This window comes from Arachis hypogaea, chromosome 19 (assembly GCF_003086295.3).
Source record: "Arachis hypogaea cultivar Tifrunner chromosome 19, arahy.Tifrunner.gnm2.J5K5, whole genome shotgun sequence".
Lineage (NCBI taxonomy): Eukaryota > Viridiplantae > Streptophyta > Magnoliopsida > Fabales > Fabaceae > Arachis > Arachis hypogaea.
Window position 1 is genome coordinate 15,894,204 of NC_092054.1, and position 22,248 is coordinate 15,916,451.

Below are 22,248 nucleotides of genomic sequence, written 5' to 3' on the forward strand. Positions count from 1 at the left end.
ATTTTTTTTCATGCACTTTTTAGAGGACGGCGTGTGTAAAGGGTCTAAGCTGAGCGTGAAGGAGGCTATAGCACTTCCTCCAATACAAATATAATACTCCCATTTAATAGAGATATACAAGAATTGGTCAGGCAGCTGGTTTATTCAGTGGTTTTGTAGGGAGTTTGGGTGTTGACTATTTCCAGTTTTTCATATGTGAAGAGACCTGGAAGCACGTGAACAAAGTTAAGAAAGAACATGCATACTACATGATTAAGGTACATCTTTTAGCTTAACATTTTAAGCAATTTTAGTATTCAATTTTTTTTTTTTGCGTAAGAGTTTTTGCATAGGTAAATTATATGACTGGTTAAATTTTCAAATTTTGTTTTCTACATGTTTATTTCAGTACTTCTATCTTATACGTAATTGCGACTCTTTTTATTGGATTTGAGTGTTAAACTTTTTTCAATTTAAAGTAGCCTATAATGGTTGTGGATATTCTTCAAATTACCAATCTTATGCTTGTTAGTTGGTTTTTGGTTAATGACAATGGTAACTGATTGCAGTGAGTCTTTCATTATGAGGATGATGTCGGAGGAAAAATAAAGCGCGAAATTATGTAAAGAATAGGAAAGAACTGGAAAGATACAAGACACAATTTGTATCATAAGTGTTACAAAGAATAGAAAAAAATGAATGAAAACGGTTCCTTGAATATTGCCAGAAGGAAGAAACAAAGGTAAGTCTTGGTAATTTTTATTATTTCCACAAAAAACATAATGTGTATACATACCCCTTATATTTTATATTCAACATTCAATTCTCATTTATATTTGTTCTGTTATTTATTCATAGAAAAAGTGAAAACAAAACACTATAAATTGGGGCAAGCAATTTAACACACATACTGAGAACTCCAAAACATTGGCAAGAAAAAAAGACAAAGTAATAAGTAATTATTTGCATTGAGATTTTGATTAATCTTCCTGAATATGGTGTTGTTATTTACATAATTGTGTTGATATCAATGATATAAAAAAGAACAAGGAAGGTCCGTTAGTAGAGGAGAGTTTATCATCACTCGTAGGAAAAAATGGCTCGTATATCCATTCCGATGCGCGTGTTGTTAGTGTAAGTAATGTCTGAAAATTTTAAACTTAGATTATTGTATATATCGTGCTAATTTTAAATCACGCCTTTCCAATTTCTTGTATACTTGCAGGAAGTAATTGCGAATGTTGAGAGGTAGGATGAATTCTCTAAGCACCTTTCACAAAATGATTCGCTAGCACAAGTTCTTGGAAAAGAGTACCCTGGACGAGTTCGTGCCTTAGGTGCTGGACCATGTTCCACCCAAGTATTTGGTAACGCTGTTGGACAATTGTCGGGTTCTAGTGAGCCAAATCAAGAGTATGAGAGGAGGATTGCAGAATTGACTACTAAGATAGAAGAAAAACAGGCAAAGAGACAGTCGATAGAGAAGGTTTTGGGATATATAATCCAATAGCAAAGAGGCAATTTGCCCACTGACGTTGCTGTAGCGCTGGATTATTTGGGCAGTCATCGACCTCGTTGCACGCAAGGCCATCTTTATTTGGCAAGCATGACTCGCAACAAAAATAATGACTTTCAATCAATGTTATTAGACACTATTGAATTTAAGTTGGTTTAGTGCTTTATGTTTATTTTTTTTAAATTATGAAATTTTTCTTTATATTGAATCATGTATTTATGACAATCTCTTTATGCATATATATAATTTGGTTTGAATTCTTATTTGTTTTAAACATACTGTTTTAAAAGAGGCAAAATAAAAAAAAGCTAAAATTATAATGGAAATTTTGAATTTGGTGGCGGTTTCGAACTGCCGCAATATAAGCATATTGTATGCTTCCCAGCATTTAGCGGCGCTTTTCAGCCGTCGCAAAACGAATGCCGTTATAAATTCCCTGCCATTAAGCGGTCATTTGTAACTGCCGTGACACCATTTTTATTATGCGACAGTTATTCTAGCAGTTAGCTAAAACTGCCGCTAACTGTGCGACCTATTTTCCAGCATTTGGATTAACCGCCACAAAATGCTAATTGTGTTGTAGTGAAACCTCAACAAATTGGACCATTCAACATTTAAAAGGAGTTTGGTAGTTGAAATTATTGTTGATTTTAGCCTTTATGTTAGGATTATGCCATTGAATTTACATGTTATAGAAAATACTAAAACCTCGTTTTGTTTATGATTTTGTAAGATAATAATTGTGTAAAATTTGCTACATATATTATGTTTTGAAATGTAATGTTAGTTTTGGTGGGAAATTTTTTTTTAAAATAGTTAATATTTGATATTTAAATATTTGTATATATATAAACTATTATTTATAAAGGAATAATTTATCTCATTAAAAAAAATCTAATGCTGTTGAAATCGTAATTGTTTTCTGTTATCTTTTTGTAATGGTTTGCAAAATATTGATGTCATCTATTGTCGCTAATAGCAGCGGTTATAAACCGTTGTGAAAAACCGTGAGTTTCTAACGGTGGTTAGCTAAAATTATCAGCGCTGCTTTGCCGATGCTTTATGTAGTCACATTTGTAGAATCGCTATAGATGGCAACTATTGGGATTTGAAACAACCTTCCAAAAAAACTACCTTCAATTTCTGTCTTCTCTGAGTGATATAATTAGTGACAAACCCAAAAATCTTAGTTATGAAAGTAAAAAGATACTAAAATAAATTTTATTAAACTAACATGGTTATATTTATATTTTGAAACTAAAATTATATATAAGTATCCAAAAAATCTAGATCTATAGTATATTAATTTAAAGTAATAAAAAATTAATTGAAATAGTTTCTTCTCTTTATTTTAAATAATTAAATATTATATTTTATATATGTTTTTTAAATTTAATTTTGATATATTGTGAATTTAAAGAATATTAATTAATAGATAAATAACATTGTGTCTTATCTTAAACAATTTTTCAAAAAAAAAATTAATAATTTCACTTATATTTGGAAAATTAAGTTTCAACTTAATAATTAATTACTTGGTTAGTTTTAAAAAATATATTATCAATATTTATTAATGTTAAATTTGTTTATGTATTTATTTATAATTTTGACATTTAAAATAAGATAAATATTATTTCATGTTAAATTTAATAATATAAAATTTCTTTTAACATAAATTTTAATGTGGCAAAGATAATATAAGAAAGTAACATATATTTATCTATATGTACTTGTTAATTTGTTTCCAAATTTTTAGTGGCGGAAGTATCCTCTCTTTCTCGCCAACGAGCTATAGCTCAAAACGGCATAGTCTCTCTATATTCATTTAAAGGTCGCGAGTTCGAGTCTCTTTATCTTTTTGGTAAAAAAAAAAAAAGTATCCCGTCTTTCTCACATAGATCCGTCTTAGGATATGATTGCTATTCATTTTTTTCCATGTCGACGAACAATAATTGGCAAATAAGACAAAAAAAATCGGTTTGCCAATTGTTTTTATTCTAAAATATTTCATTGACCTCAATTTCAAAGGTGCAAGAAGAACAAAATACTCAAATTGATGAACTGTTATTACAAGAATATTACAATATGAATAGTTGATAAAATTAAAGAATTGGAAATAAGATAATCATAAAGCAATTATTTCAGCCCTATTTATTAAGAACCGCAAATTGTAAATTTAATTGTAATAATTCAATTTTGACACTCCAAAGGAGGTGTGGGATTCCTCTTCCTATCAGTACAATAGTCATAGATCATGTATCTCGTCTTCACATTTTCATATTGTCTTTGTCTTACAGGGTCTAGCTGCCAAAAGCTTGGCGTATTCCATTGGTACTTATGAGAAGCACAATGTTGAATATCTGACGAATCTTGAAGAACTTCGCAGCCTTTAACATCAAAGCCTTGGAAATATGCTTTGAAAGGTGCACTGTTCCAATTTATTTTGGTTCTGCCTCCATCTGTTGCCCAGCTATCTCCATCCCACAAAGATGCTTGTGTTTGCATTGGCTTTGTTGGGTACCTAACTCCAATATTGCTCATGTTCTTGAATACCCTAATGGGGATATTGTCCACAAAAAATCTACAATATTCCATATATTATTAAATAATGTATATAGAGTGATCGATTAATTTAAAACATCGTCTTTTATGAGTGCTACCATGTAGATGAAAAACATTATCTATATGTATAGATGACTGGATAACACGTGTAGTGATATAATAAAAGTAACGTGTAGTGCATTCAACTAGAGGGTAATAACAACTTTGCAATTACTGGTCCCACTAAAGAATAAGCTTACCATGTGTTATATCACACTTGTAATCATTATTAGAATTGAAAAAAAAAATCATTTTCTTCTAATTTTTCAAAATTAATCTCAATTTTTTAATTGGGAGTGTTCTTCTTATTAAGATTTCTTAATCTAATTTCAAATGTATTTTTTAATTTTTGTTTTTATTCAATAATTTTTTATAAATTATGAAAATTATTTAATAAATACATAATGTAACTGTTCATCTCTAAGGATGGCAATACCACTTGAACCCGCGGGTATCCACCCTATCCCTACCCACTCGGGACAGCTTTATGGGCGGGGCGGATTTAGGTACGACCCACCTCGGTATATATATAATATATAATATGTGTAATATATATATAATAATTAGTAAAATGATTGATAATATTGTATCATATTTAAAATTTTACTTTAATTTATATTATGTATGTGATAATGGTTATATAAATTTTAAAATTTAATTTTATTTATTAGATTTTAATAATTATAGAGGCGAGTAGAAGCGAGCCGGGTTAGGATTCAACCATTTACTACCCGCGAATAGGAGCGAGGCGGGTTTATGCGGGTTATTGTATGATGGAACGAGGTCGGATAGAGCAAAAATCCGCCCCTACCGCCCCGTTGCCACCCCTATTTATCTCATCACACCATTTGACATTCAAGATGAGATTAATTGGACGTTGGACAACAATTTTGAGGATCTTACCGTTCACATCTTATGGTCAAGGATCGACAAAAAGGCGTGAGTTTTTTTTATCTGAATACTAAACTTTACTTCTCAAACAATCTATATCCATGTTATTTCACGAGAATTAAATAAATAAAAGAAATAAAAGATAAATTTGAAGAAAAAATTTTGGTCAAGAAGGATGAAGAAGAATGTACCGAATTTATCGTTTAGGGATAGTACGAAAAAAGAATTGAAAAAAAATATTTTTACAAAATGGTTATTTGATCTATTCAATCCAATTTTTTTTCAAAAAAATCACTTATATAAAATAAACCGAATATTTTTTATTAAACTAAATAATAACACATGTCAGCAATTTAAAAACAGTTCTATGTGAAATTAACTGTAGATAAGTTTCTGTTAAAAACATATGATGTCGTATTATTTTTAAAATAAAAAATTATACATTAAAAAATAAAAAAAATGTTTTTCAAACCTTTTTACTTCAAAAAAATTTTTAAATTCACATATAGCACGGATGACATAATAAAAACTTATATGCAGTTATTTTTTTGTGAAGTTTATATTTAAAAATTATTAGATAATTTAATAAATTTAATTAAATTATTATTTAATTATTCTTAACTATCAACTTTACATAGACATATGAGTTTCATATACATTAAGAGAGTTATATCTTACACAATTTGATGTTGGTTCCAAAGAATTCTGTAATGGTGGAAATCTTGTGTGGGGTCAAACCAAAGGCGTAACCTTTGCTCTCTGTTCCCTTCGCCTTCTGAAAATACATTGGTTTGTAATATGTACGGCTTCCCCTTTTTATTACCCAAGAATTCAAAGTCTAACTCGTCATGCCTGCTTCCTTGCGAAGTCATCTGCATATCAACTCGTAAGTGTAGTAATATATCCTTAAAATTATTAGCACTTAGTCAAAGCAAAGATAATATGTAGAATATTGTTTTTGAATTGGTAAAATTTATTTAAATATTAGTAAGATATTACACTTTTTTTGTTAATTGCTCAAATCATAGAATTTTAATTCCCATAAAGAATGATATTATGAAAATATAATTACAGAACTTACATAATAGGCTGTGACAACTCCTGCAGAATCGCCTCCTGGTACTTTGATCCTTAGATGAAAGAATCCAGAGCCATAGTTCTTCTTGGATCCAAAGCCAGATCCTTCATGTTTGATAAATTAAATTGAAATCAGCCAAAAAAGTTTACTAGTACATGCCTCTCTTAATGCTATATGTTCATAAGGAGGAAAATGTTGTATATCATAAAATACAAAAATATTATGTACATATTAAAAATTGACTATTAAATTAATTATCTCACACACACACATATATATATATATATATATATTTTGTTAATTTATTTGTGATGTATATTTTATATTTTAATATATATTTTATATATACATAATTGTATAAAATATTGAACATATTAGAGTTACATTTTGCAACAGACAGATTAAGTGTAGTATCATTTATTTTAAATTTTAGAAAAAAAAAAGAGTAATGTTAGAAGATAAAAAAAATTAATATTTTTAGTCATCAGTTTAAGATTTTTAGGAATAATACTAGAAAATTAGTAATTTTTTTTTGCCAACATTTTTATCTATTAAGTTCAAAATTTATAGTCTAATAGTTTAATAATAATATATTTTTAGTCAACACTTTTAAATATTGTTAACCATAAATAATAAATTTTGATGATCCTCTATCATTATTAAAAAAAAATAGTTTGTAATTTAGTTTGTATCATCTAAACTTTTGAGAAAATCAATGTACTTTTTAACCTATTTTCTAGTTATATATATCATTGGTAATGGTATCTTACCATGCAAGTATATAATTGCTTTGTATATATCCCTAAATAATGGCAAGGCAGTTGAGTAATGAATAATTACTATGGTTTGGTAAATAACAAAAAAAAAAAGAAAAAGAAAAAGAGAAGGTATAGTTAAAGTTCTAGCTTATGAGTCTATAATCTATGAAAGTTCTAGCTTGTGGGTCTATAATCTATGGGATCATAATTTATTGACTTGGACGTACTAATAAAGACAATTTTCATTATGAACTCTTGCTTAATAATCAGTTCAATGAACAAGTACTACCAACACATAAAGAGCAATTGAGTTTTGCAATTATCAATTGATGGATTATATATATATATATATATTTGGTAATAAGATGTTTTTTTTTTTTTTGATAATTTTATCCTCACTAAGGTCCCACAGGAGGTGAGGTTACAAGTCAAGCCACCACACAACAGGTAGCCCACAAACACAACTACACAAGACAAACAACAAGGCAAAGGAAACATAAAGTTAACTGTGAGCATGAGTGGGTTGATCAGGCGTGCGACCTTCTGGGGTGCAAGCAAGTTGTGTTACCGGTTAGATACTTTGGAATCTCTCTAGGTGTAAATCCGAGACTAGTGAAGATTTGGAAATCAGTCATAGATAAGGTGGAAGAAAAGCTGAGCCTGTGGAAAGTGAAGGTACTGAATAAAGCAGGCAAGCTGATCCTCATTAAGTCGGTACTGAATAGCCTACCAATATATTACTTAAGTCTGTACAAGATGTCGAAGGCAGTTGCGGACAAGCTGGTTGCATTGCAAAGGAGGTTTATGTGGGGTAAGGAGGATGGAAAGGATGGTATCCCATTAGTTAAGTGGGAATTGGTTCAGGCTCCAAAGAAGGCCGGGGGTTTGGGGGTTGGGGATGCAGTGCTTCGGAACACAGCACTCTTGTTTAAGTGGTGGTGGCGGTTTTCAAAGGAGGATTGCCCCTTATGGAAGAAAATTGTATGCTCCTGTAACAACTTGAGCCCTGATGGCATGTTGGTAAATCAGAAGATATCGGCGAAAGGCGGGCCTTGGAAGGACATATGCCAGTTAAACATACAGGAGCAGCGGATAAGGGATAAATTGGTTACTGGCCTGGCTATGGAAGTAGGGAATGGAAGGAGTACCCTGTTTTGGGAAGATAATTGGGTGCAAGGTGGGCCGCTGAAAGTGGCGTTTCCAAGACTCTTCTCTGTGTCCAACCAACAAGGAGTTGTTGTAGGGGATTGTGGTTTTTGGGATGGATTGGAGTGGATATGGAATTTCCAATGGAGGAGAGAACTGTTCCAATGGGAGCTGGAACTTGTCCACCAGCTGCATGAGAGGTTACGGCCAGTAAAGCTGTCACAGGGTATGGAGGATAATGTGGTCTGGAAGTTTGATAGTAAGGGTGTGTTTTCTACTAATTCTTTTGTGCGGGTACTTCAATCGGAGAATCTGCCGGCAGCGATCACAAGCTATAGTTTCACAAGTTCATTGTGGAAAGGAGTGGTGCCTCCAAGGATTGAGCTTTTTGGCTGGTTTGTACTTGTTGGTAGAGTTAACACCAAAGACAGGTTGAGTAAGTTAGGCATTATTCATCACAGTGATAATATTTGTGTGCTTTGTGCTAAGGAGATAGAATCTGTCCAGCATCTCTTTCTTACGTGTGATATAGCATGGCAAGTGTGGTGCTGTTGGTTGCAGTCAGTTGGTAGGAAGTGGGCTATTCCGGGTACCATAAGAGGGCTGTTTGAGAGCTGGACTGGCTTGCACACGAGTAAACAAGAACAGAAGCGGTGGTTGACTGGGTTCTTTGCAGTGATTTGGAACATCTGGTTGGAACGAAATGGTAGAATTTTCAACAATACGGTGGCAAGTGTTGACCTCATACAACAGAGAACGCTTCTGAGCTACAAAGAATGGACTGACAGTAATCCTAGTGGGTGTTGAGAGCAGTGCAGGCGATGACAAGCTTTATGGTCTTGTTTTCTTTATTTCTTTATGTAGCACATGACTTTGCTCCACTGTATGGTGTTGAGCTTTTGTTGGTTCAAAAAAAAAAAACAACACTTCCTAATAAAAGCCACAACCAGATCCCAACAAAACAACAGCAACAACACCTCCACGAAAAGAAAATTAAAATAGAAAGACCAATTCAGCCAAGCTAGCTAACAATCAAAAGGCGCCAAAGGAAGAGACCAACAGTTAACACACACTTCTACTTCATTGATGACTGATTCCAAAGAAAGCAACTCCCCATTAAAAATAAGATGTTGATATCTATCATCAGCTAAATCATAATTTGTAGCTTGGAAAGTTAAATTCCAATTATACTTTCAATGAGGAGTGGAACTTAATCAGTATAGCACTCTCCATAATTGAAATTGAAGTATATAAGAAAATTGATACAATTAGTGCAATTAACACCTAGATGCAAAAATACTTCAGTTAGTGCAATTAACATCAACAATTTTTTTAATTAAATAATTTGTCAGCATGCAGTATTTTAAATTGCAGTTTATAATAGTAATTGTCGCCCTAATAAATTCGTTAGTTAAAGAAACCAGATAAGTAATAGCAAGTTTCATATATATTACCCTTTGTGAGAAGAAATAATAAGCAACAAGAACGAAGTTAGAGTATTAGACCTGTTCGATGAAGAGGCCAAAATTAATAGTTAATTTTATGTAAGGAATTTATTAATACCTTTATGTAGTTTTTATTTATCTAAAATTCAATGCAAATCACATTATATATGTAAAAAAGAATATTTTACGATTAAAATCACAATATATTATTAATTTTATATATGTTTTGTAGGTACTGGATTATATAAATAAATGTAAATAATAATAAATCTAAACTAAAAAATGATGCATATGCAACTAAAGCATAGGAAAATGCATGATTTATTATTAGTATAATAACTAACCTGAAGAGTTATCCATTAAGAGCTGAATTTCTGTCCCTTGGTTTAAGGACACAACATGATTATCACCCCATATCACCTTGTAATTTTGATCAAAGCTTACTTCCCTACTTCTTCTAGCAAGGACACCATCAATAAAGTAGAGAATAATAAGAAAAACAAATATTAAAGAACTCATATCTAAGGAATTGCCTTAGCTAGGGTTTAATTTGGACCCTAAACTCTCAAGATATAGATGTTTAGTTAGTTATGAATATATATTAATATATTGGCCTTTCCTAGTTCCTCTGTATATATATATAAAAGCATAAGAGGCCATGAATCCCATAATTGCCCTCTTAATAAGCTATTGACTTATCAATAATATTCTCCATAACAAACCACATCATTATGATGGCTTAGCTTGCTTTGGAAGGAACGCTGGTAGAGACTTCAAGTGCCTTCACATAGTCATTAATTTTCTGTTAAATTCTTGATTAAAATGCAAGTGATGATCAAATTAAAGCATCTAAATCCTGATAATGTATAAGGTTGATAATATTAATTTTTTATAAATTTATACAAAAAGTCAAGTCAATCATTATACTACTACATATAAATATATTTTTGGGTCATATATATGGCGGCACTTCAAAAACAATAATTTTAGTTTGTTAGGAAAACAATGTATTTCAAAAGAATAATACATTGAATATCAAAATATGTCTATATATTGTGGAAGCTTATTATACAGAATTTGGGCTTAGTCTTATGAAAATATCATGCCACATTTAGACCCTCAAGTTTTTCATATACTGCCCAATATAAGTGCATAGTCAATAATTTCCAATTACTATGAGGAATAGCCGCAAGAAATGTCTAAATTTGAGCCTATGTATGTATGTGTACCAAATAGGTAGTTCAAAAATAAAGTTGGGTTAGATTAGTAGTTAGTTCATTACTTTGTGTTGGAGGTTGGAATCCTGTCTTGTACATGCAGCAATTCATTGGCTAGCGGCAAACTCTTAAATAGAGTTTAGTTTTGCGGCGGATTAGTTCTTGACCTACCGGGTTGAGAGATACAGTAGAATATATATATATATATATATATATATATATATATATATATATATATAGGTCGTTCAACAATAAAAGTAAGATACTTTAGTTAGTTCTCAACAAGTTTTAGTTAAAAAATCAATTTCAAATATTTTATTTTGTTAAAGAAATCAATCTCACATAAAATTTGTTAACAATTTTAGACAAATTAATCTCAATTACATATTTTAATTAGTTCTCATATCAAGTTAATGTATTACTTAAAGAAATTTATGAGGAAACACCGAAAAAGAAATAAATGAATATAATATTTTACGATATCCATTTAATTAAGTGTTCACTTTTGAAATTTCATTTTTCTATAAATAATGGCCTATTTATTTAAGGTGACATTAATTTTATCTTTTTGGTCACATCTCTAAGTTAACATTTGAGAGGAAATAAATTAACAAAATAATTATTGCTATCAAATTAAGTTTATAAGATTCTTTTAAATTGTATAACCAAACCAATTTCAGTCGTCATCTTTTTCCCAACTTAATTGAAAATGTACACTACATGCTATTAAAGTATTAAACATTACAAAACGGGTTAAATCTTCTAAAGATTAATTTTAGAAATAAATAAATCTTAGTTTAGATACACAAATTTTGTTGGGCAATTAGGGAGAATCCACCGGAGGGATGACATTGATTATATTAGCTATCATGGGTTGTGTTAAATTTTTTTTTAAATAATACTCATAGATACTCGCAAATATCTATCATTTTTACTAAAACAATTAAACGAAAATCTATGATAGAAACGTGAGACATTTTTATAAACAGTCTCGTTATATATTTAAGTCTTTTTCGTAATCAAATCTAACTAAATTTATCTAAATTTAACAAAAATCATTTTCATTACACACTTCACTAACGTAAATAAAACACCTGCTTCACAGACGTTTCGCGTGCCGCGCTAAAAAAATACGAAAAATGGTTCATATATATCTTGGCACCAGATTCGATAGTCCCAAAACATTTGGACTATTAAATGGTCCCATAACAAAACATGTTTTTTAAGTTTTTTAATAACTGCTAAATAGTCTTTTTCTAATTTTAATTACAAATTAACCCTATATATTTTATTTAATTATAAAAATTATTTTTTATTTTATAACTTATTATTTTATCATTCATCTATTATGTTTATTAACAATTAAAAACAAAAATAATAACGAATTAGATCTTCCATTGATCGTAATAACTTTTTGGCAATCCCAATCGATTAAAAGTTTATTTTTGATCCGTTACTTCCATCGAGGGTTGTGAAATCGTGTTTCTTAGAAAATCAATCAATTGGATTAACAAAACAATCGATTGAATTTCAGGTTTCCCATAACTCAATCGATTGGACTTTAGGTTATCACAAAACAATCGATTGAAAGTTGCAAAGCAGTATGGTTTGCCCAAAAATCAATCGATTGGTCATATTACCCAATCGATTGAACTCATCAAAGCAATCCGAGTTTAATTAATTCAATCGATTGGTTATGTTTTGAAGTTTGTACGTGAGTAATGGCATATTCCAATTCAATCAATTGGTATAAGAATTCAATCGATTGAAATGTGATGTAAATAAGTTTTTATCTGCATCCAATCGATTGGTATGATAATCCAATCGATTGAAATTTGAAACGCGCTATATATTAATCCTGGTAACTATGCGTATTCAGCCTCCCTTCCTTTTTAAACATAAGAACACCATTTCTGCTGACCTCTTTTCTCTCTCTAAATTCAAAAAACTTCTCTCTTCTTCTTCTCCAATCTCACCAACATCCAATCCAAACTACATACATATTATCAATGATAAAGTTGAGCAAGAACTGCTTTCTGAAGCTGAGACTGCATGGACACAGCATGAATGGTCAATACATGTGCTTTTTCCTTCCATGAAACTCTTTCTAAAACCACCTATCTCTGGCTACAGATGGAACCTTTGTTCGGGTAATGTACATGCTTTTTTTATTTAATAATTCAATAAATGATATCTATTATCATCGTTAGCATTTACGCCATGCAAATTTCATCCTCCATAGGTCACTACCACAAGAAGTATTTTCTTTTTTTCATTTTAAAGAGCCACACAATGATATTTTTTATTAACTGAACAACATATTTATTTAGTGTTAATAATTTTGTTTTGTATTTTTAATGATAAATTCATGTTTTAGAATTGAAAATATAACGTTATAATTGTTGTTGTGTGGCCTAATTTTCCTATCGGTTGAATGAGCCAAGAACTAATTATTGATAGATGATCTTTGTGATGTGAAGAAACGTACAATTCAATTTTAGAAAAGAAATTTGACTACTGTCATTATCTATTTCGTTTATTGATATTTTGTGTCTTTAAACTTTATTAAGGTAGTTTCATTAGAGAAATTGTATAAGATTTTTGAAAGATGCTAAGCAACCATATCGATTGTTACTCTCTGCGATATCCTCTTTAATATTGTGCTCTTGTGAATATGTAACTATAGTATTCAGGGAGCTCGTCTCAAAGATTTCCTTGGTCTGGTGATTCTGAATCATGTTTATTGTAAAGTACTTTCGAATATAAAAAGCATTTTGAGAACAATTGAATTGGATGTGTTCTTGTGTATTACTTTCGTGTCATTGTAGCCAACCAATCACGAACGAACGATTCTGATATCCTGCTTTGTGGCCATTCTTCGAGCAGCCAATCCTAATATTGGATAAATACTTCCGGTTTTGTTATGCAGCTAACGTTTACCATTAAATTTTGTTGATATATATAAGGATTGACCAAGGATTCCTTTGTTTGAAATAAGGAACTTTCTTAGAATGTAAAATGTAAATATAATATCCCATCACACACCGTGTAATGTATAAAAATCGATTGCCTTTGCTGAATGTGTCTCATATTAATATACTCAGATTTTTAGATTATTCTCAAATCCCGATCAGTAACTTACTTCTATCAAGTATCGTGGATCAACAATATAATAGGTTGTAACCTGAAAGTAATAAGACCAATCGATTGGGTCGATTGATTTTTGGGCAAACTATACTGCCTTGCAACTTTCAAATAACATGAAGTATAATCGATTGAGTTTTGGGAAACCCGAAATTCAATCGATTGTTTTGTTAATCCAATCGATTGATTTTCTAAGAAACATGATTTCACAACCCTTGACGAATGTAACGGATCAAAGATAAACTTTTAATCGATTGGGATTGCCAAAAAGTTATTATGATCAATGGAAGATCTAATTTGTTATTGTTTTTATTTTTTATTATTAATAAACATAATAGATGAATGGTAAAATAATAATTTATAAAATAAAAAATAATTTTTATAATTAAATAAAATATATAGGGTTAATTTGTAATTAAAATTAGAAAAAGACTATTTAATAATTATTAAAAAACTTAAAAAATATGTTTTGTTATAGGACCATTTAATGATCCAAACGTTCTGGGACTATCTAATCCTTTGCCATATATCTTCGTGTGTCTCTTCCTTTTTCTTCTATTAGTGCTACTGTTATGTTGTTGTACTTTGTTTTTTTTTCTTCTTCTCTTTTTCTTTTTCATTTTATTGCCGTCACTTATTCTTTCTTTTTTATTTTTTTATTGGTTTTATTTCTCTTAAAAAAGTAAAACAAAAAAATTATGAAAAAATGAAAAAAGAAGGAAAAGATGAAGAAAAAAAATATGAAAATAAAGAAAAAATGAAGCACAAGATGAGGAGGAAGAGGAAGAGAAAGAAGAAGAATTTTGAATTGTGTAGAATTTATCAGAAAGATAACATCGAAATTTTTTAACAGTAACACATAAATATCATAGTTTTTGCACCGAAATTTTGTTACAAAAGGACAAAAATATCTTCTTTAATGTGCATTTTTTTTCTTCTTTTTATTCTTCCTTCTTGTTTTTCTTTTTTTTCTTTTTTTTGTTACTCTTACTTCTTTTTTTAGTAGCATTGCTTCTCATATAGTCATATTAGACTTGAATGAATATATTTGTACTGTATTGTAATTTTATTTAATTGAATGAATGTAGGTTCACATTTATTGTATTGAATTTTTAGCAAAAATGGACCGAAATTTATTCTTTTTTCTTGGTTTTATTCTTCTCAATAAAGTAAAACAAGAATAATTATAAAAAAATAAAATAAAAAGGAGAAGATGAAGGAAAAAAAAGATGAAAAAAGAGAAGATGAAGCAGAAGATAAGAAAGAGGAGGAAGAAGAGATTTAAATTATGTGCACATTATTTAAATTCAAAATGCACCGAAATTCCTTAATGATAAAGAGTAAAGACACATAAATAAACTCAATTTAAAACCAGCTCGAACTAGAATGTACCGATATTAAATCCAAAATACACCGAAATTACAATACACAAACATACTCGGTTCAAAACAAGCACAGACTAAGTGCATCTTATTTAAATTCAAAATATACCAAAATTATTTAACGATAATGACACAAACAAACTCAATTCAAAACAAACACATACCAAGTACACTTTTGTTTAAATCCAGAATGCACCAAAATTAATTAATAATAACTAGGCACAAGCAAATTCCTCCTCCTCATTCTTCTTCATCATTATCATCTTCTTCTTTTCTTGTTTATTTTTTTTGTTTTATCTTCTCATGATTTTTTTTTTGTTTTATTCTCTTAACAAGAATAGAAAAAAATCAAATAAAAAGAAGAAGAAACACTGCAAAATCACTAGGAAGAGGAGAAGAAAAAATGCAGCAACAATAGCTGCAATAAAAGAACGACGATGAAGAGAAAACATGATAACTATAATAACGATGATGATGGTGATGGAGGAGGAGGAGGAGGAGGAGATAGTAGTGATGACGATAACAAAAGAGAAAAATGACGAAAAAGGAGAAGGAAGAAAACGTGCATGATAGGGGTGAATCTGAGAAAATTTGAAAAAAAAATGAAATTCACATAGAAAAAGCAGAGTGCCGCATGAAGTTGAATTAAGGTATAGCAACTTAATTGGATTTGATTGGTTAAAAAACTTCTATATAAAATTGTACAAGATGTCTCTGGTACGGGTTAAGGGATGGATCGGGAACTTGTGGGTTGAGGCGGATACCGGATCGCTTGATTGGAGCAATGGGGGGAGGTACCTGCAAAGACACTCTGACGCTCAAGTCAGAATGGATCTGAGAGGTATAAGGTCTGAGAAATCAGTGAATACCTGGGGGGACTTGCGTCCCTTATTTATAGGTGATGGTAGTTGTCTTATCTTATCTTGTTTGACTAAGATAAGGGAGATGTTTGAATTCGAAAGTCGGTTGGAAATTCTAGAGAGCCGGCTTCGGGCCCTCTGGAAGAGCGAGGCGGGTAGGACCCGAGTAACCGGGTTTGGTTTAATCCCGTGTCATGGATCCGTGGGCCAGATCCGTAACAGTTGCTCCCGCAGCAGGAGAACGAGCAGGGTCGGTCTGTCGCTGGGAGGTGTGGTTTTGACCATGAGCTGGGTCTTTTAGTTCTTCTCCGGTAGCCGTTTGGCTTTTTAGAGGGGAAGTCGGTGTCTCGGACCCGGCTTTGATCGTCGTGCCAAAGTTTTGTCCGTTCTGGTTCGACGCGATCCTTCCGTGTTCGAAGCGTCTGTTGCGTTCTTCGAGGCTTACTTTTATTGTTTCCTTTTTCCCAAGGGAGCATTTAATGCGAGGGGGTTTTTTCCTTTATTGCCCCTACGCGCCTTTATTATTTAGGGCTATTTGTGTCTTTTGCTGCCCCTTTTGAAAACCGTTTTGGCTTTCTTCCTTGTTTCATTTTGCTTCACTTTCGCTCTCTCTTTTGAAGAAAATTTTCTTTTCTCTGTGGCGTTTTTTGGTCTCTTTGGGGTTGAGCTTCAGTTTTCTTTCCAGGCTTCTACTGTTTCTGCATTATCAGGTTGGTATTCTTATTTTCTTCCTGCTCTCTGTCTGTTTTTTGTTTTGCTTTCCTTTGCATTAGACGTTTTTTGTTCCTGTTTAGCGTAGATTGGAATTGTCTCTGTATGATGGTTTTGTTTGGTGGCAACGTTTTCCTGGGGTAGTGGGTTTTATAAGGGGATGAGCGCCACTGTGTCGTTGGTAGGGTGTAGTGGTGTCTATTTAGTTTCCTCCACCATTTTCTGCCGCGAGGTTTGGCTGACGGTGGTGCTCATCGCTGTTTTAGGTATGGCTCGTCGAAGAACTGAGGGTGTGAGGGCTCCGGTGGCCCCTGCGGGGGTGTCCCCGATCTTTTTTCTTGGGTTACTAGTGATGTATGGGGGACGCCATCGCGAATGATGGAGGCGGACCTCCAGTGGCTCCGTGATCAGGGGGCTGTTTGTGGGGGTGACGACGCCGAACGCCACTACGAGCTTTCACTCTCTGGGGTTGACGAGAGGGTTTGCTATACCAACCTCGACTCCTTGACCGTTCCAGACTGGATGTGGGTGTACGAGGCGATGTTTACCCGACTCGGTGTTAGGCTCCCCTTTTCCCCGTTCGCTCAACAGTTGTTGAGCCGGTGTTCCGTGGCGCCGTCCCAACTGCATCCGAATAGCTGGGCAGCGATACGGTCTTTTGAGCTTGTTTGCGAATTTCTGGAGCTTCCTGCCTCGGTGAACGCTTTTCTTTTCTTTTTTTTGTGTACCCTTCCGACTAAGGAGGGAAAGCACAAGGAGGGGTATATGTCTTTTAGGGCTCAGCCTCATCGCCGGGTTTTCGGGTTGTATGAAGATTCTTTCCACGGGTTTAAGAGTGGATATTTTAAAGTTCGTCTTGCGAGGGGCATCATCCGTTCTGGTTGACTTTGGAGGGTGAGAGGCGGTTCCCCACGTACTGGAATTTTAGGGCGGGGCCGTCTGTTCTTACTCGGGTGTCGCAGGAGTTTTTGTCTGCGGAAGAGCGGGATGTTGCCCTCGTGTTGTGGCAGTTGTTTGGGGAGCGCCCTCTGAACCCTAGAGATATGATGGGGGACCCGGTTGCTTGTCGGGCTTTTGTTGGTGTGTGATTTTTTTTTTGGAGGTTCCGAGTTTGGTACTTATGCTTCTTATTATTTCGTAGTTGAGATGGCTGGAGGTTTGACGACTCTTGCCCATTTGAAGGCTCAATTGTCTCAAGGCACTTCTTCTGGTGGTACTCCTTCCACTCCGAGCTCGCGACCTACTGATGGTACGAGAACCGTTTCTGAGGATCTCGTGTTGACTGAAGGTGGTACCGAGGGGTCGGGTCGGGTGTGGAGGCTGATGATGATGTTGTTGTGGTGTCGCTAGAGGGTGCGTCTCGGAAACAGAAGAGGTCGGAGGATGTTGAGAGCGAGAATCTGGTGGAGGGGGAGGGCGCGGTTCCGTCAGTGATGGATCACCGTTTTGATGCTCCTGCCTTTATCGACGAGTTCCTCATGCCGGGCAAGGAAGATTTCTTTCGTGAGTGTGATGTGACTTTTCAGGCTAAGTCCCTTTATCGGTCTCTTCTTCGCTCCGCCGTGATTGTTCGGAGGGCCGAGCCTGTGATGGCTCAGGTGGGCCTTTTGGATAAGAAATTTCGTCAATCTCAGGCCGAGGTGGCGAGGTTGAAGTTGTTACTTGTTGATGCCGAGTCAGCGAGGGAGCGGGCAGTGAAGTTATCCGAGGAGTCTGGCACCGAGATCCTTTGCCTTTCCGAGGTTGAGACTTCTCTTTTGTCTCAACTTGGAGAAGAGCAGAGGAAGGCTTCGGATGCTGAGTCTCGGGTGGCCGTGCTCTTGGCTGATGTCGGTACATTGAAGGATGAGGTGGTCGGCTTGAAAGCGGAGGCCGTGGTTTTAAAAGAGGAAAAAGCTGTGTTGCTTGCCGATGTGAATGAAGTTGTTGCTGCTACCGAGGAGATGATGAGGGCTCAAGCGTCGATGCTGGCTCCGGGTGTGGATGTGTCCGTGATGGGAGCTTTCAAGTCCGTTCATGATGGCCAGATTGTTGATCTTGAATAGCTTAATTGTAACTTGCTATTTTAGTTTGTTTTAAACTATTTTATTTTGGATGTTTGGTTGGCCATGGGCCGTGTAACCGTGGATTCGTAGTTTTTTGGACTTCGGTGAATGACTTTTGGGCCGTTCGGGCCTCTTTTTGTGTATTCCATTTTAAGCTGTTCTGTTTTTGTTTATATGTTCCCTTTGTTTGGGATGAGGGGACTGTCGTGAGGTCGGTTTTTCGTGGATATCCGTATTTTGGGCCCGGGGGGTGATCGGTCCCTCGTTTGCGATCGTGTACGTGTTCCGTATTTGGGACATAAGAAGAAGATAGAAAATAGTTTAATGGAATTTTATTGATGGTTAGGCCTCGTTAAAACCCTCCGTCTATGGCGGAAAAGAGTACCCGAAATTGACACTTAAAGCGAATTTTAAAATTTAAAATCTAAAAATTGTAAGGGGGAAGGTAGGTAAAGGAAAGACATAAAATAAGAGAAATATGGGGAGACCTAGGGAGGTCGGTCTAAGTGTAGTAGCGCCGCAAGTTGGCGGCGTTCCACGTCCTCGGGATTTCATCGCCGTTGAGTCGCTCGAGCTTGTATACTCCCTTTCCGATTGTGGCTTTGATTCGGTATGGTCCTTCCCAATTGGGGGTGAGTTTCCCTTCCCCTGGGGTCGGGGCTCCGATGTCATTTCATCGTAGGACGAGGTCGTCGGGTGCGAATTCTCGTTTGATGACGCCATGGTTGTATCTTAAGCTGATTCTTTGTTTTAGGGCTAGCTCTCTGACATGAGCTGTGCTTCTTTCTTCGTTGATGAGGTCTCGTTCTGCTTCCTCGTCGTTGCTTCCGACCGTTTTTCTGGGGCTTGGGTCTCCGATCTCCACTGGGATGACGGCCTCCACGCCGTATGTTAATCAGAAAGGTGTTTCTCCTGTGGTCGTTTGGGGTGTTATTCGGTATGACCATAGGACCGATCCGAGTTCGTCGGCCCATAGACCTTTGGCTTCGTCGAGCCATTTCTTGAGTCCTTTGACGATTACTTTGTTTGCGGATTCTACCTGTCCGTTTGTCTGGAGGTGTTCTACCGAGCTGAAGCGGTGGGATATGCGTAGTCCTTTTAGGAATTCTCTAAACTTTTTGTCAGCAAATTGGGTTCCGTTGTCCGAGATGACGATCTCGGGGATCCCGAACCGGGTGATGATCTGTCGCCAGAGAAATTTTCGGCATTGGGTTGCCGTGATGGAAGCCAGGGGTTCGGCCTTGATCCACTTGGTGTAGTAATCGATGGCGACGATGAGGTATCGGAGTTGTCTGGGTGCCGTAGGGAAGGGTCCGACAAGGTCGATCCCCCAGGTGCCGAACGGCCGCTCTGCCGATATGATGCTGAGCTGGTGTGGGGCGGCTTGGTGGATGTTGGCGTGCCTTTGGCATTTATCGCAGTTTTTTACTAACTGCGTGGAGTCCCGGATAACCGTGGGCCAGAAGTATCCGGCTCGGATGACTTTTTGGGCAAGGGTTTTTCCTCCGATATGGTGGTTGCAACAACCTTCGTGGATTTCGTGGAGCATGTACTTCGTATTCCCGGGTTCGACGCATTTGAGCAGGAGTTGTGAGAATCCGCGTTTGTATAGTTGTCCTGCGACGACCGTGTAGTTGGCGGCTTCCCTCTTTGTCCGTTTTTCCTCTTTGGGGTCTTCAGGTAGTGTTCCGTCGAGGAGGTATTGTAGGATAGGGTAGGTCCATGATCCTTGGTTGGAGAGTGTCAGGTGAGTGTTAGCCGTTGTTGATATGGACGGTGTTTTAATGACTTCCTGAATTAGCGATTTGTTGTCGTGTCCTGGTTTGGTGCTGGCTAGCTTGGAGAGGAGGTCTGCTCTGGCATTTCGTTCTTTGGGAACGTGCCGTATGGTGATTTGATTGAATTCTTCCTTTAGTTTGTTCACCTTGGCAAGGTATTGTTGGAGCAGGGGGTCTCGCGTTTGGTAGTCTCCGTTGATTTGGGAACTGACTACTAGCGAATCGGTATTTATTTCTATGGTCTTTGCTCTGACTTCTTTGGCCAGGGCTAGGCCTGCCAGGAGGGCCTCATATTCCGCTTGATTATTTAAAACTGGAAATTCGTATCGTACTGACTGTTCGATTACGACCCCGTTCTGACTCTCGAGAATGACTCCGGCACCTCCGGAGGTGACGTTCGATGAGCCGTCAACATGTAGTTTCCATGATTCGGGGGTGGAGTTTCCTGGGGTCATCTCAGCGATAAAGTCGGCCATGGCCTGTGCTTTGATTGCGTACCAGGGTTCGAACTTGATTTGGAACTGAGATAGTTCGATGGACGATGCTAGCATTCTTCCCGCTAGGTCGGGTTTCTGTAGCACCTGTTTGACCGCTTGGTCGGTTCGAACAGTTATGGGGTGGGCCTGAAAGTATTGCTGCAAACGTCGGAAGGCCGTGAGGAGTGTGAAGGCTAGCTTTTCCAGGCGGGAGTAGCGAGTTTCCGTGTCTTGTAGGACTTTGCTTATGAAGTAGATAGGTTCTTGTTCCTTTCTCTCGTTTTCGCGGATGAGCGCCGCTGCGAGCGCTTCTTCCATTTTGGAGAGGTATAGGTACAGGGTTTCTCCTGTCTGGGGTTTAGCGAGGACCGGTGGTTCTGCTAGGACTCTTTTGAAGTGTTAGAATGCTTCTTTGCATTTTGCTTCCCAGTTGAAAGGGGCCCCCTTTTTCATTAACTTAAAGAAGGGGATTGCTTTTTGTGCCGATGCTCCGAGAAAGCGGGATAACGCTGTGAGCCGTCCGGTGAGCTTTTGGATGTCGTTAAGGTTTTTAGGGTTTGTCATTTCGTGGATGGCACGACATTTTTCCGGGTTGGCTTCGACTCCGCGTTGTGTGATCATAAAGCCGAGGAACTTTCCCGCCTCCATTCCGAAGGCACATTTTGTTGGATTGAGTCGCATCTGGTGTTTCCGTAGGGTGTTCATTATGAGGTTAAGGTCGCTGACGAGCTGTTCGCCTGACTCAGTCTTGGCGAGCATGTCATCTATGTAGACTTCTAGTTTGCTTCCGGACAGATTCTGGAATATCTTGTTGACGAGTCTTTGGTAAGTGGCTCCGGCATTACCGTGTAACAATATGTCCCTTCTAGGGTGATGAATGCTGTTTTTTCTTCGTCAGGTCGGTGCATCGATATCTGGTTGTAGACGGAGTATGCGTCCATGAAACTGAGGTATCGATGGCCGGATGCGGCATCTACTAATCCGTCGATGTTTGGTAGGGGAAAGGCGTCTTTTGGACAGGCTTTATTGAGGTCCGTGTAGTCGACGCACATTCGCCATTTCCCGTTAGATTTTTTCACCAGTATGACGTTGGCTAGCCAGGTCGTGTAGGGGAGTTCCCTGATGAAGTTGGCTTCGAATAGGGCTTTGACTTGCTTCTTGACCTCAGCGGCTCGGTCTGGTGACATTTTTCGTCTCCTTTGTGCTACGGGTTTAGCTTTG

The 22,248-nt window shown here is 35.8% G+C and overlaps 2 protein-coding genes across 2 annotated transcripts; both read right to left on the reverse strand.

The window, feature by feature from the left end:
- Nucleotides 1-3,523: 3,523 nt before the first annotated feature.
- On the reverse strand, nucleotides 3,524-9,994 carry LOC112775104 (xyloglucan endotransglucosylase/hydrolase protein 2). Its single transcript, XM_025818573.3, has 4 exons — nucleotides 9,759-9,994; nucleotides 6,069-6,169; nucleotides 5,666-5,859; nucleotides 3,524-4,076 (listed from the first exon to the last, which is right to left on the reverse strand). The coding sequence occupies exons 1-4, from the start codon at nucleotides 9,931-9,933 to the stop codon at nucleotides 3,686-3,688; spliced, it is 861 nt and encodes a 286-aa protein (XP_025674358.1). The 5' UTR covers nucleotides 9,934-9,994; the 3' UTR covers nucleotides 3,524-3,685.
- A 9,674-nt stretch (nucleotides 9,995-19,668) lies between these two features.
- Nucleotides 19,669-21,345, reverse strand: LOC112777986 (uncharacterized). Its single transcript, XM_025822362.1, has one exon. It carries the CDS (start codon nucleotides 21,343-21,345, stop codon nucleotides 19,669-19,671), a length of 1,677 nt encoding a protein of 558 aa, XP_025678147.1.
- Nucleotides 21,346-22,248: the final 903 nt, after the last annotated feature.

What these genes read in the sequence shown, in the direction of transcription:
- LOC112775104 (XM_025818573.3), bottom strand. Translation starts at nt 9,933, where the DNA reads ATGAGTTCTTTAATATTTGTTTTTCTTATTATTCTCTACTTTATTGAT. An exon ending in CTTAATGGATAACTCTTCAG is followed by an intron (nt 6,170 to 9,758) that starts GTTAGTTATTAT and finishes TCAAACATGAAG; the next exon opens with GATCTGGCTTTGGATCCAAG. An exon ending in TGGAACCAACATCAAATTGT is followed by an intron (nt 4,077 to 5,665) that starts GTAAGATATAAC and finishes GGAATATTGTAG; the next exon opens with ATTTTTTGTGGACAATATCC.
- LOC112777986 (XM_025822362.1), bottom strand. Translation starts at nt 21,345, where the DNA reads ATGGAAGAAGCGCTCGCAGCGGCGCTCATCCGCGAAAACGAGAGAAAG.